Raw genomic sequence first — 15136 nt, 5'->3', positions numbered from 1 at the left:
CACTTGACAACCCTCCTGGTGAAGACATTTTTCCCAACATCCAACCTAAACCTCCCCCGGTGCAGCTTGAGGCTGTTTCCTCTTGTTCTATTGCTTGTTCTGTGGGAGACCGACCCCCACCTCACTACAGCCTCTTTCAGGCAGTTGTAGGGAGCACTAAGGTTCCCCGTGAGCTTCCTCTTCCCTAGACTAACCCCCCCCCCCCCCCCCAGGTCCCTCAGCCACTCCCCATCACACTTGTGCTCCAAGCCGTGCACTAGCTCTGCTGCCCTTTGGCCCTGTTCCAGCACCTCAATGTCCCTCTTGTAGTGAGTGGCCCAGAACCGAACGCAGGATTCGAGGTGCATCCTCACCAGTACCCAGTGCAGGGGGATGATCACTGCCTTGGCCCTGCTGCCACACTGGTGCTGATACAGGCCAGGAAGCCGCTGGCCTTGGCTGCCCGGGCACAAGCTGCTCATGTTCAGCTCTGTCCACGAGCACCCTCAGACCCTTTTCCACAGGCAGTTTCCAGCTGCTCCTCCGTAGCCTGCAGCAGTGCATGCGGTGCTGCAGCACAGCGCAGGCCGCGGCCCCCACCGCGCCTCACCCGCACACCTGCACCTCGCGTTAACGCACACCTACAAATACCGGCATGCACCACGCACGCGGCCTCCCCAGGCCCGCGCTCCGGCGCCCCCCGCACCGCGCATGCGCTCGGTCAGGCGCGCGCCCCCTCCGCGGCGGCAGGGGGTGCTGCGGCGCGCAGCAGGGCGGTGGGTCGGCCGCGCGCAGGGGGCGGGGCGGGGCGGTCGCGCGGCCATGGCCCTTCCCGGCATTCCCTATGAGCGGCGGTTGCTCATGATGGCGGACCCGAGAGACAAGGCTCTGCAGGACTACCGCAAGAAGCTGCTGGAGCACAAGGAGATCGATGGCCGCCTCAAGGAGCGTGAGTGAGCGCCGACACTTCGGGGCTGCCCACACGGCTGTCGCCGCCGCTGCGCCCCCAGGGAGCCCCGAGGAAGCCCGGGGGCCGCCGCGCCGCTGCCCGCGCTTCGTCATGGGCCTGGCCGGGCCCCGTGGGGTAACGCCGGTGGAAGGGAGAGGAGGGGCCGGCCTCGGCGCTGCCGGTGGTGGCGCGGGGCCTTGCGGCGCGGCTCCCCTTGCTAGTGCCGTGCTGTTTTCCTCTCCCTTTGGAGAGCCCCGTGGGGCTGCCTGCGCCCTGGGGACTCACTTGCTTCGGTGCGGGCGGGAGGGACGGGCCCGACCGAGCCGAGCTGGGAAGGGAGGCTTCCTCAGCCCTTCCCCCCACCCGCCCCTGAGGTTGTTCTGTTGGCTTTTTATTTGCCTTTTCGAAATGCTGTGTGCTGCATCGGTCAGACAGTATAAATACTAGTGCTGTACAGAGGAGCTGGGGCCTTTATGTCTGACCTTTATAAATTGGGGGTTGGGTTTATAGATGCCTTCTACAGTATTTGTGCTCATCAGCACCCTGTCAAGGGTGTGTGGTCCTCGGTGTTGCAGAGCAGGGGCTCTGCTCTGCTTGCAGGAGGGTGACTTGTGGGGTGTGGAGTTCTCCCAAAGCTCTAGCTTTGGAAAAGGGCCTGGTCCCGAGTTCCTGTTGGATTGAACAAAATCGAATCCCTGTGTTTCTTTCCTCTTCTAGTAAGGGAACAGCTGAAGGAGCTCACCAAGCAATATGAAAAATCAGAAAATGATCTCAAGGCCTTGCAGAGTGTTGGGCAGGTAATTAAGAAAAATGAGGTCATGGCATCGTGTAGTAGTGGTTGATTGTGAGCCTGCCTGGGTGTAGCGTTTTGGTCTGTTTATGGCATCAAGAAAAAGTGAGAACAGCCTGGTTGAGAGAACTGGGGGGTCTTGCTGTCAAGAACACATGTGCTGAGTGTGTGGGCTAGGGAGGTTTCCTGCATGTGTCCTGCTTAACAGAGAGGTGTTAAAAACATTGGTGAGCAGAATGAAGCAAGAGAGAAGATTTCAAAGCTGGGAGTCATCTTCAGTGCCCTGAAACAAATGTTAGAGGTGGTTTTGGATGGTAATTTATCTCTAAGTTAATACTGCCTTTATTCTTTTGCAGATCGTTGGTGAGGTTCTTAAACAGCTAACAGAAGAGAAATGTAAGTACGTTGGACTGTTACAGTTTTAGAGGTCTCAAAAACAAGCTTTTGTAGTTAAAATCTGGCTAAAGATTTGTAAGAGTAACAAATTAAAGAGTATAAAAACCTTTGCAACATGGACAGTGGGATTGAGCATGCCCTCAGCAAGTTTGTTGATGACACCAAGCTGTGTGGTGTGGTTGATGTGCTGGAGGGAAGGGATGCCATCAAGAGGGACCTGGGCATGCTGGAGAGGTGGGACAGTGCTAACCTCATGAAGTTCAGCAAAGTCAAATGCAAGGTCCTACACTGGCTTTGGGGCAATCCCAAGCACAGGCTGGGCAGAGACTAGATTGAGATTCTGTGGTGATCTGAATATTGGCAGAAAAGCATAGCAAAGCAGTGAATCAAGGAAATGTGATCTTTTTTTTTTTCTTTGCTATTTTCTCTCCAGTTATTGTCAAGGCCACAAATGGACCAAGATATGTGGTTGGCTGTCGTCGTCAGGTACCTGATATGTGTGAATATTCATGAAAGTTTGCTTTTCATTAACTGTGTGCTTAGCAAGATTATCTGGTGTCTGCTTGCCCTCTCCCTTTGTAGCTGGTAGTAGTAACTTCCAAGTAAAGACAAAGAAGTCAGAAACATTCCTGGAACTTTGCATATGCTGTATTCTTTTCATGTAGTTGAAACTCTGTGTTTTTGCCTAATCTTGAATTCCCTGAAATTAATCATTGCTACAAAAATTAGTCAGCTATGTATGGTCTCCATTGCCATGCTGTGAATACAGAATGTGACTTTTGCTGTCGTAGTGCTGAGCTTCAGATTAATGTTTTTTTTCTAATGGTTTTACACTGCAATAAATAATTATGGTAGGCAAGGCCCCCCCTCTGAACATTGCAAGGGACTTTTGTTGCTGATGATCTTAAAAAAAGCCTTGGCACTCTCAGTCCACAGGATACCACCTTTCTTGCCTATATCAAATTCTGTAGAAGCCAAACACTTAAATACCTAAACTTGTGTACAGTGTAATCCATCTGCTGTGGCTGGCAACAACCATTTAGAGGTGCTCTTTGCTTTTTATTTTCATACAAAGTGTAAAGCATTCTATTGCAGGTGTGGTTCAAATACCTGTTGGTTAACTGAGTGCTGAACATAACCCCTTTAGAGTAATAAATCCCTAGTATGTAGGACCTAGAATATGCAGTGGAAGTGTTCTGCAACTCCAGAGCCATTGGGAGAGCAAAGGCAAATTTCTAGTTAGATTTTATTACACCCATCCCTGACTTTGAGAAATGGAAGCAAAGAAGAGAATGCATGAAATGTGAGACCATAAGGTAGCTGAACAGAGAGCAGTGAGCCCAGGGAACGATAGTGTATCCTGAGAAGGCAGCAACGTTTAACTTCATAATTTTAATGCACAAACAACGTAAGATCTTCTAACAGCTGTGACTTCTTATCTTAAGCAGATTCCTTTATGGTGGGGAAAGTTAACTACAGCTGAACTTTTAACACATTTTGATTGTAGCATGTTCTGTATTTTGGAAGTTGTGAAAACCAGAATTCCTTCAGTGAGAAGAGCAGACATGTAGTAGTGGTGTATTAGAGGTGGCTTTTCTTTCAGAGAAACCGATGTTAAGTGCAGAATTTTAACTCCTAGTGGTTCTATATAAAGGAATAAAATGTGTTTGCAAGAAAAACATGCAAATGTTTTTCAGTGCCCAGAATATCTGGATTAGCTTAAGGTTTGTATGTGGAAGTTAAATTGAAGATCAGTGTGATAGAACTCCAACACGGCTGGCTCAGCCCTGGCAGTGTTCAAGGACAGGCCGGGGCTTTGAGCAGCCTGGTCTAGTGGAAGGTGTCCCTGCCCATGGCAGGGGGTTGGAACTGCGTGGACTTGAAGGTCTCTTCCAACCCAACCCAGTGTATGATTCTAGAATACAAAAGTCCACCAGCACTGTTCAGATGATTCATCCATCATGGTGTTGGGCTGGCTGTAGGAGCTGAAAGGCAGAGCAGGGAACTGGCTGTGCCATTTGAAAAGCAGGACTGCTGGGGAATTGCCAGTGCAGGCCCACAGTTAACAGTGCTTGGCAGTAAGCAGTGAGCAAAACTCATGCAATAAGTGTTCTCCTGATGGATTATGTATTTTTCAGTAAGGATGGACCTTTTCTCCTCATTCTAGAGGCAAACTATTTGAGAAATATGGCTGCCAGTAGGTGTGTTAGTTCAGGTAGTATATGTACAGGAACTCTTGACTTCCCTTGAGCATACTGCCATAGTACTTGTTTGTGGTTTTGCTTGTGTCATCTGCAAGAACTGCTAATATTGAAATGCTCTTTAAATAATTTTAAGCTTCATCCCTTTCAAGGCATTATGGTGCAAACTCGCTATTTTCTTTCACTGGAATGAACAAATTATTTTTCTGGAACATAAGTATCCTTAATTCCGCTTCAGGACATGTGAGGTAGTCTTGATGCTGTGTGTTGAAACAGATAAATGCTAAGGAATAGGTTGTGCTTGGATGAGCCTGGCATTGCAACGCATACTTTCAAATTTATTCTTCAGTAAAAGCATTTGCTGATCTTAAAAGATCCTTGATTGGATACCAGAGGCTAAAAAAGCCATATCTGTGATTGGTTTCAAAATGTCAAAATACCAAGGTATACGAATGCCTGGGGTGTGTTCAGAGACTACTTGAAGGACTAGTTTGATGAAAGTCGCTGTGGATGTGCTGCCTTGCTGAGGAAGAAGAGCAACACTGCATAAATTGAAACAAAATTACTTCTTATCTGAAGTGCTTTTCCTAAGGAATTCAAGGTCAAGTAGCTTCTCTTTGTTTTCTTCTCACTGTGGAATAATTTAAATCTACTGGGGAATGTGCCAGGTTGGACAGAGCCTTGGATGATATGGTTTAGTGTGAGGTGTCCCTGCCCATGGTAGGGGGGTTGGAACTAGATGATATTGAGGTCCTTTCCAACCCTAACTATTCTATGATTTTATGTTGAATCTGGTAGAAGCTAACAAGAAAGAGATCTCACTAGTGACTGCAGTATAGGAGGAGTGACAGTGTGATCCTGACCACCACTAGAGACTAAAGAATCTGCATGGTCAAGGGACCACATAAATCCCCACAGTGGGGGGTGATGGGAAACTCCAGGCAGTGCTTGCAAACAGTTGTCAAAATCATTGTTGTTCAGATGCCCTGTCAGTAAAACTTGAAACAAACAGGTTTTGTATTATTCAAATGTGGACATGGAAGTAATCTCTTATCATTGTTCAAGGTTGTGTTGTATGAGAGATGGCACTGCTCTCCTAGACCAAGTTTCTTAAAAATAAGGTGAGAAATGTGAGTTAGTTGCTTTAACTCCATCTGAATTTATCAGGGTGTACTGGAATAGGACTGCTATTGTGTTTAAAAATCTCATAAAAATGGAGCAAGCAGACAAAAACTGCCAGGGCAGATGAATGAGTAGGGCAGCTGAGGTAAAAGAGAGCAAAAGAGTAACACTTGGAACATCCAGCTTTAAAGATGGGTTATAACTGAATTATGTGAAATGATGGAGGGCTTGGAGAAAATAGGTTAGGAACATCTACTTGCCCTTTCTGTCAGGCTGGAAATTGGAAAGCCATTGAGGAGAAGGGTGGCAGGCTGGGACTTCAGCAGGCAGACTCTCATCTCTGCTCTCAGAGGAGGATTCTTACTTGTTCTGAGACAGCTGGTTCTGCCTGATGTTGAGCAGAAAGGAGGATTCAGTCTCTCACTAATCCAGTCAGATTGACAGCATAAAAACACAAAGCAGACCAGCCTATTACAGTCTAGAAAATAGTATTTATTTTCAAAAGTGGTGGAATGGTTAATGACTTGCTGCTAAAGATCTATTTCAGTGCAAACAGAAGTTATTCCTGTGGTGTGGCTTTGCAGGTGTCCAGTTGTGACAACCAACAGGTTTGTTGGTCTAGACTGGTGCCTGGATTGCTTCTCTGAAAGATCATGTCCCCATGGCACCATGGGCCAATTTTTTCCAGTTTAAACATTCCTGGAAATGGTGGTGGCGGGCACGTGGTGTTTACTAAATGAGCTGCTTGGCAGCTTTGTTTTCTTCTTGTGTGTGGTTGAGTGAAGGGTGTAAGCTGCAGTAAACATCATGGCTAAAACAGATGTTGTTCTGGAGTATGGTTCTAATAGAAATACTTTTTCTGTGTCTAGCTTGACAAAAGTAAGCTGAAGCCGGGGACGCGAGTTGCTCTGGATATGACCACTCTGACTATCATGAGGTAGGTTTCTGCTCTGCAGCTGCTCTTCTCATTATATAAACAGGGAAAACAGTGATCTGAGTAGGTTACACAAAGGTTTGAATGATCAGTTTTGTAGTATTCGTAGCTAGATCTGGAGTGTTTTGTTTGTTTGTATCATCAAATACACTTGTCTTATCAAGGGGGAAGGAAGAGAAATAATTCTTATAGTTTCTTTATAATTTATTGCAATAACTTTGTAAGTGTGTGGGCACAATGAAAAATGTCTGCTTTTCACTCTTTTTCCCCAGATATTTGCCAAGGGAAGTAGATCCATTGGTTTATAATATGTCTCATGAAGATCCAGGGGATGTTTCTTATTCTGAGATTGGAGGCTTGTCAGAACAAATCAGAGAGCTGCGAGAGGTATCTAATATCTCAGAAATGCTTGTCAAATAGTGGTACATGTTCTGAGTGAAGTTTTTTAGCACAAAAATGTTATACCGATGTTTGTCCTAAATATCATGAGACGGGTTGTTAAAAGGTCCTATCAGATTGATGCTTTCCATGTCTCATTAACTTAGACCACATTTTCCATACTAGAAGCTAACTTCTGAAGTTTCAGAGTGTTATAGCCCTGTCACTGGCTTTGTGGCAAACAGCAGTGTGATGGCAGGGCACTGGTGTATTGTACTAAAGTAATCTCTAGTTTGAGCATCAGTGCTGCAGGCCTGCCCAAGAATGGGGGTGTTTGAAGATGAGCTTGTCCCACTGTGAGCTAGCTGACCTTAACAGAGATTGCTTGTGTGCTGGGCACACACCTCATGGTAGCAGAGAAAGATTATTCTGAACACCACAGCCCAGTTTGCAAACTGATATATCTTTACTGTTAGAGCAGCTTGCACTGAGATTAATATGAAGACAATTCTCTAAAGAAGAGGATCTGAAAGAACTGAGACTCTAGCTAAGGGCATGCCATAAAGTCATCGGGAGAGCATAGTTAGGATTGACAGCCAGAAAACCAGGCTTGAATTTTGCACAAAACCTACTAGAATCAATCTGGGTAGCAGAATTATGACAGTAACAAAGAGCATTGCAGGAGACAAGCCATTGCTGAGCTGAAGTCTGAACAATGAGGGCAGGATTGTAGATCTCTTACTTACATCAATCTGACATTTCCTTAAGTGCTGCTCATACAAAATATGCACAGATAAGTCAGAATACAGATATCTGGAAAGCAGGCTGGCAAATGTATCCTTAGCTCCCTGGGGCTGCTGAGCTGAAACTCAGACACTGAGTCTCAGTATGTTGATCTGTCTCTTCACAGGTAATAGAGCTGCCTCTTACAAACCCAGAACTATTCCAGCGTGTGGGAATTATACCTCCAAAAGGCTGCTTGCTCTATGGCCCCCCTGGTGAGTTTTGTGAAGGGGTAATGAATGCTTAGTTGTCACTCTCAAACTGTGGCAATAGGCTTGTTTTGCTTTTGGTTTTGTTTTGGGGTTTTTTTTTATGAATGTTTCTCCCTTGCTACTGTTTTACTATTTTATGTTGGGGCTTTTTTTGAACATGCAGTCGCTTCTTAAAATCCTTTAATCTCCTGTCTCTCCAGGTACAGGGAAAACACTTTTGGCCAGAGCTGTTGCTAGCCAGCTTGACTGCAATTTTCTGAAGGTAGTGTGATTGTACTTTTGCACTCATGCACATGGTAAATTTGTTTGCACTCCAGTGTCTTCATCCGTGTGCCTTTTGCCTTTCAAAAGGTGGTGTCGAGTTCAATAGTGGACAAGTACATTGGTGAAAGTGCTCGACTGATCAGAGAGATGTTCAACTATGCCAGAGATCATCAGCCGTGTATCATTTTCATGGATGAAATAGATGCTATCGGTAAGGCTGATGGCTTGGGGGGTGGCAAAATTATGCTTTTAACACTGAAATTAGCTATAAAGTCACAGTCTGTCCTCTCAAAAGAAAGTGTTCAAGTGTGCCAGTTCAGAAGAAACATAAAGGGACAAGTGGCTCGGCTTCCTTCTGGAGCTAGCTTGGAACCATATGTAAGAAAGATCCCAACAAAAGAAGGATGTGGACCAGTTTAGAGCAAGTCCAGAGGAGACCACGAAGATGATCTGAGGGCTGGAACATCTCTGTTCTGGAAACAGGCTGAGAGAGCTGGCTTGTTCAGCCTGGAGAAGAGAAGGCTCTGGGGAGAGCTTGGAGCAGCTTCTAGTGCCTAAAGGGGCCAACAAGACAGCTGGACAGGGGCTTTAGACAAGGGCCTGTAGGGATGGGACAAGGGGGAATGGCTTTAAACTGAAAAGCTTCCCCATTCCTGGCAGTGTTCAAGGCCAGGTTGGATGGGGTTTTGAGCAACCTGCTCTAGTGAAAGGTGTCCCTGCCCACAGCTGGGGAGTTGGAACTGGATGAGCTCTAAGGTTTCTTCCAACCTAGACTGTTCTGTCATTCTGTGATACCTGCTTGTGTCTGGATTGAATGTTTTTGACTATGGGAAAAAGCATTTTGCAATGTGTGCTTTTAGCTCTTTACCACCTCTCCTACCCCCAGTTTAAGAAGGATACCTAATTGTCATCTTAGTATTACATGGAGGCAAAAGTAAAGTACTGTCACTTATGAGTTTGGGATGCTGCAGGTGGTCGCCGTTTTTCTGAAGGCACCTCAGCTGATAGAGAAATTCAGAGGACTCTGATGGAGGTGAGTGTTTAATCCCTGACTCCATAATGTGCAGCCCACGTTAAATAATGATACAGACGTGAATTGTTACAATGATCTGCCTCAGTTCTCGGTGAAACTTTTTCAGAGTTAATAATCTGATGCTAAAAGTGAACCAGATGATGCTTTTACAATAGGCAGCTGCACATCCTGATAACTCAGCCATGAGTTCAAGTTGGGGACTAATTAGAATCTTTAAAAACGCTAAAATTATTTAGGATATTTTCTCCTTTACGATGACTTTAACTTCATGGCTGGTTACCACCTTTTCTTTGAAGATTTGGAGGGCCCCTCTTAAGAAGAAAAAGCTGAGCTTGTCTCTTCTAGTCACAATGACACTATAAATAAAATGTTACTACTGTTCTAGTTTGATTTTTCCAAACTAGGAGAAGTAGTTGCATTTCTTTGTACAGATTGCTCTGGTTAACTGGGTTGTGTTGAGATAATTTCAAACTGCTGGTGACAATTAAGAGTTCTGAAGCTAATAGGAAACTTCTTTGGCCTGTTTGCAAACAGTTTTGCCCAGTTCAAAAGAATAGAGTCTGCCTTACATGGAGAACTAAATCACTGCAATCAAAAAACAAGTGCTTTGAATCATCACAATGAAATTTTAATGTATGTGTGTATTAGTATTCTAAAGGTGGCTCTTCAAGTCTCATTTGAATGTCCTGGACAGGCAAATATGATCAAAATGTGCCAGCCAGGCATTGGCTCCCTCAGCACTTGGACTGTTTTCACTGCCTTATTGTTTCAGCCAAGTCTTTCACTTTGAGCTCTGCTTTGCTAGGTATCTTTTTCCCTGGGCAAAGTATTTTCAGTGTCTCTCTTAAGCTTCTCTTTATTGCTAATAGAATATGCAGGAAGTGTGCTGCCTTTCATTAGGCAGCTTGTAGCTGTTTTTTTTTTTTGATTTCACGACATTTATATGTTGGTGAAAATACTCTTGCAGAAAGTAAGTACAGTAGATCACAGTAGGAAAATTTTGTGTTGTTTAAAAATAAACTTCTGCTTTCTATTAGTTATTGAATCAGATGGATGGATTTGATACTCTGCACAGAGTTAAAATGATCATGGCTACTAACAGACCAGACACTCTGGATCCTGCACTTCTGCGGCCTGGAAGACTGGATAGAAAAATACGTGAGTTACTACTTCACAGTGGTTGTAAGGAGGATACTACCAGTATTAATTGTTTTTTTGCTTTTACTAAAGCTGTAATTCTCTCTAGATATTGATCTACCAAATGAACAAGCCAGATTAGATATTTTGAAGATTCATGCAGGTCCTATCACTAAACATGGAGAAATAGGTAAGTAGGAAGCTACCTGGATATCCTTTCTACTTGTGTTTGTAAAACTGAAGAGAGTGAGCTGTTACGATAGGGACTTTGCCTTTTTAATTTGTGTCCTTACACTGGCCACACACCTTCCCTTCTCTCAGAATTCTGTTTGTTTTATCACATCCTGGTTGAACAGTTGTTAAGGCTTCCATTGCAAAGGAAAACTGAATATAAACCCTTGGAGCATGGTTGTAACTGGAAAATCAGCATGATTCTCAGCAGGTACTTTCCTGTCTCTAAAGGAAAAGCTTAAAGCAAGTAAAATGCATTTTGATTATTAACATCTCCCCACCCCCCAGAAAGAAAAATTGTTACTGCAGAAGTCTCAACACAATAAAGTACCTTTAAAAGTCATGGAGAAGCTTTGGAGTTTGGAGACAGCATAATGAAAACTTTGTCTGAAACAAAGCTTGTCTTTGGTTAGTGGTGTAGACTGCTCTCCAGAATGTAAGAAGTGTCTGTCAGATAAAAAGGTTTATATTATGTAATTACTGTGCTGACCAGGGCCATAGTGTCACAGTGACACTTCAGAGCTTTCCTCAATAAAACTGTTTGCCTCTAAAATGATGCTGGCAGCCATTTATTGCAGTAAGGCCCACCAGCTGCATGCAACCTGCCTCTGCCTCTTTGCTAACATGAGCTATTCATGCATCATGATCTGAGCAGTGGAACTGATCTCCTTCACCATCTGGCTGCATAAACAGCTGCAGATCAACAGAGTGGGTGGTACGTGAGTGGGAATGAGCTGGGGGAGGGCAGGAAGGATGAGGATTGCATTTCTTAGCAGCAGTGGTGGCTTGAACATGTATGAATGCCACTGCAGCCTGAGAAGCTCTAAAGCTAATGCTGAACCTGAGGTAAAGTGCTTCATCCTTTTTCTCTTATCTTTGGATACTGGAGGGAAGCTGGGTAGAGTCACTCCTTTACACTGTTCAGCAGGGTGAGATGACAGATGGGTATTAGCTAGGTTTCTGACCCTGATGTCGGAAGGCTGTGATGCTCCACTTTGATTTCTTGAAAGAACAGCCAGAACTGATCAGAAAGGTGGGGAGTGAACTGCATTAAAATCTGAAGATAATGACCTGTTCCAAGGTCCAGCATGAGATTCTCCTACTTCCAGTACTGCTGTCTGCTGAATACCTTAAACTTGCAAACCTTGTGATATTTGGTATTGCTTAGTCCCCTCGCTTTTTTTACTTTTCAGTTATTGGAAGACTCGTTTATAGGGCATTGTGTTACATGGAATTAAAATAGTTGAGTTTCTGACCTCCAGGGGGCTTTGGATTCTTGGAGAAAAAAAAGCTTTGCAGGAAGTCGAGGTTATTTATTTTTAATAACTAGTCTTGCAAAAATTAGATATTTCTGAAGGCTCAGCATACACTGTGTTTTTAAAGTTGTTTCTAGAAGCTATAACCATAGCCACTTTTTTAGTAAATATATGTGCATAAAATATTAGGTTTAATATATCAAGACATTAAATGCTTTTAGTAAGCACAGTTGTTATAATGGGAAAAGAACTGAGTTATGATCACTTGGAGATAATTTTTCTGGTCTTTCATATCATTTAAATGATGATAGCATGCCTTGATGTAGCTTTTCTTGCATTTCATGTTGATGCTTGTAATCACCAGTTAGTCACTTTGGGATTTAGTTGTATGAGCTTTTGGCTGCAATTAATTTTTTTTTTAATGAAAGGGGTGATACAGCTGATGTCAGTTAATTCAGTTTATCAGTCTAGTGGACAGCTATCTATTTGCACTGAAATCAAAATAAAGTGTTTGTTAGCTGAATATATGCATTGTTGGCATCTGTAATGGGAAATGTGAATTTATTTCTAATTGACATTTGTGTCTTATGACTAGATTATGAAGCAATTGTGAAGCTTTCAGATGGCTTTAACGGAGCAGACTTGAGAAATGTCTGTACTGAAGCAGGTATTTTCTTAACTCTTCATTTTGTAAGTCTTAGTTAATGCTAAACATTCAAGATCTTTCTCTGATACTTGTCTCAGTCAAGGTCAAAAATCTGCTGTTGGAACATGATGCTTGTTCACTGATGCTCACTTCTTGTGTTCCTTTCTTAAGAGCAGATAACATTACTAAGTGGTAATGTTAGCATCTGGACAGTATCAAAATGCTCAAAGAGCTGCATATTTCACAGCATGTCTCACATGTCTGGACTGTTAAGGTTATGCAGCAGCAGGTGATATGCCCTGAAGCTTTGATGAAGCAACTTGAACAAAATATCTTCTTTTTCTCCAAAGTTTGCTTATGACCTGTACAGTCACACAGAACCTGATTCCTTACACCCTCCCTCTAAGGTTTCTGATAGGTCTCTTGCCAGGTCAGCAGAAAACCTGGCTGGGTGTAACAACAGACCACCTGATAGGTGCTCGATGGGGGCAGTAGCCTTGCATTCACGTGATGTTCCACCTGCCGAATATCCCTGGCCATACGCAAGCGGGGTCCACGTGGAGTTATGTGGATTTGGGCACCACCCTGTGACATGTGTCATAAAAGATCTCTGTAGGTCTGGTTCAGCATGATGGGAGTTAAAAACAGCTGTACCATTTCTGAGCTGGAGCTTGCCTCTAACCACTTGTAGGCTGAGTATCATGACATACGTCACACTTTCATAAAAGCTGGATACATTCCAGAGATGGTGATGGTACTCATATTCATCCTTTTTGTATAGAATCCATGTCTCTTAGTACCTCGGTGCCTAGAGAATTAATACTATTTTATGCTTTCTCCACATTATAAACTCACTGTACATGCAGGGTTTGCCTACATGGGAAGGGCAAGTAGCACAGTAAATACTCATAGTTTAAAACAAGTTACACATTTCTTCTTGGTGGTCACCTAGTTCAGAAAGGTGACCTCATTGAAGGCTACTTTTCGCAACACTTAAGCCATGTGTGAAAGTCTACATGCAAGACAGTGTAATTTGGATGTGTTTTCACTTTAATTTGAGCGAATCTCTATGTACTGTTTTCATACTGTTGCTGCAAGGAGCACCAACTTAGTCTTGCTGTTAAATTACTCTTCCCAGGTATGTTTGCCATCCGTGCTGATCATGATTTTGTAGTTCAGGAAGACTTCATGAAAGCTGTTAGGAAAGTGGCCGATTCTAAGAAGCTGGAGTCCAAGCTTGATTACAAGCCTGTTTAATTTAACCATATAATTTGTGACTGCACGTGTCGTACATACACATAATGTATAAAAAGAGAAATATTGTACTTCTTTATTATTGTGTTTATGTAACATGTAGCTAGTAATTTGGTAACACTAGTTGCAGGTTGGCTACAGAAGTGTTTTCTGTACAGTTCTGAAATAAAACATTCATTACAGCCCAGGTTAGGTAAAATGTGTGGAGATGTGTTCTCGCAGCAGTTATAGTAGGAATTTATAAATGCGCCTGGATGTGATAGCAGACTGAAGAAAGTCAATTAATTTCTTGACTTTTTTTATATTGGTAAATTTCCTTTTCCCAAATAGTTTATGAATAAAACTTGTTTAAATCTGCTTATCCTGATGTATGTTCTTTGTAACTCTTGAGAATTGAATTATGCCTTGTCAGAATTTGAAGAGCAGCTTTTCTCTGGCATAGGTGTTCTATTGGAGTCCTGTGCCTTTGCCTCCATGTGAGAGGTACCTTTCCCTTAGACAGAGGAGGGTCAAGTGCTGGTTACTCCACTTGTTGTCTGGGAAGAGGATCTGGCTGAGCTAGCATTTAATTATTGCAAGAAGTAAATAAGTCCTCTAATATGTTTGCTGTCTTCCCTCAGGCTGGGATAACTCCTGTCCTGAATGCTAGTTATTGACAAAAGCATCTAAGTGGGAGTGTGAAAACTGATAGCAGTTTGACACATCAGGTTTTGATTATGACTTTAGGGGTGGTAGGGGAGAGGCACAACATGGATTTCCTTCCCAAATTCCCATTTCAGTTGCTCTGTGGAGGCAGGAAACGCCCACTGTCATTTGAACCTGTGCCACTTCAGGCATGAAGTGGTAGACTGTGTACTTCTGGAGCTCTGAAGAGGGTTTTGCCATGCACCTGATGAGGTTGGAATTTGGCCATATACAGGTTGCCTTTGTATTCCCTGAGAGTTGACTGCTGCAGCTGATTATCATAATTGGATTATGTCAGCCATGCTCAGCTGACAGATAAGTACATTAGATGAACTCTAGACATACCAGGAAACACACTACTTAACAGCACCTCCACAGCAGTTCTGATAGCAATGATTTAATTTCTCCATCACCATGAGACAAAGCAGCAGGTAGTGTAAGGTGTAGAACAGTTACAACAAAGCAGCAACAATATTTTTGTGTTTATGTGGCTAATGGTTGTTACAGAACTTTTTTTTCTGCTTAGTATGAAAACCTCCTATTGTGATTGTGTTGTGGTTTAAGCCCAGTCAGTACCTCAACACCACCCAGCTGCTTGCTCACTCCCCCTTTATTCCTCCCTCATGGGTAGGAGAATTGAAAGAGTGTAAGCCCCAAGGTTAAGAACAGTCCAATAACTAAAGTATACAAAACTACTACTAAGGGAAATAATAAGGGAACAATATAAAACTAGAAAGGGGGGAAAAAAACCCCAATAAACACAAGTGATACACAATACAATTGTTCACCATCTGCTGACTGACCCAGCAGTGATCTGGGCCTTGTGGGTAGCTCCCCCCAGTTTCTGTACTGGGCATGATGTGCTGTGGTATAGAATACCCCTTTGG

The 15136-nt window shown here is 43.5% G+C and overlaps 1 protein-coding gene across 1 annotated transcript; it reads left to right on the top strand.

The window, feature by feature from the left end:
- The first annotated feature begins 770 nt into the window (after positions 1-770).
- PSMC6 (proteasome 26S subunit, ATPase 6) lies at positions 771-13926 on the top strand. The gene is made up of 14 exons (XM_034061900.1): positions 771-928; positions 1646-1725; positions 2075-2114; positions 2548-2600; positions 6307-6374; positions 6644-6758; positions 7660-7747; positions 7945-8006; positions 8096-8219; positions 8980-9041; positions 10079-10199; positions 10288-10368; positions 12261-12332; positions 13450-13926. Exons 1-14 carry the CDS (start codon positions 802-804, stop codon positions 13566-13568), a joined length of 1212 nt encoding a protein of 403 aa, XP_033917791.1. The 5' UTR covers positions 771-801; the 3' UTR covers positions 13569-13926.
- The last annotated feature ends 1210 nt before the right edge of the window (positions 13927-15136 follow it).

This window comes from Melopsittacus undulatus, chromosome 4 (genome assembly GCF_012275295.1).
Source record: "Melopsittacus undulatus isolate bMelUnd1 chromosome 4, bMelUnd1.mat.Z, whole genome shotgun sequence".
NCBI classification, from domain to species: Eukaryota; Metazoa; Chordata; class Aves; order Psittaciformes; family Psittaculidae; genus Melopsittacus; species Melopsittacus undulatus.
The sequence above is the reverse complement of the archived record's forward strand: the minus strand, read 5'-3'. Positions and strand labels throughout refer to the sequence as shown.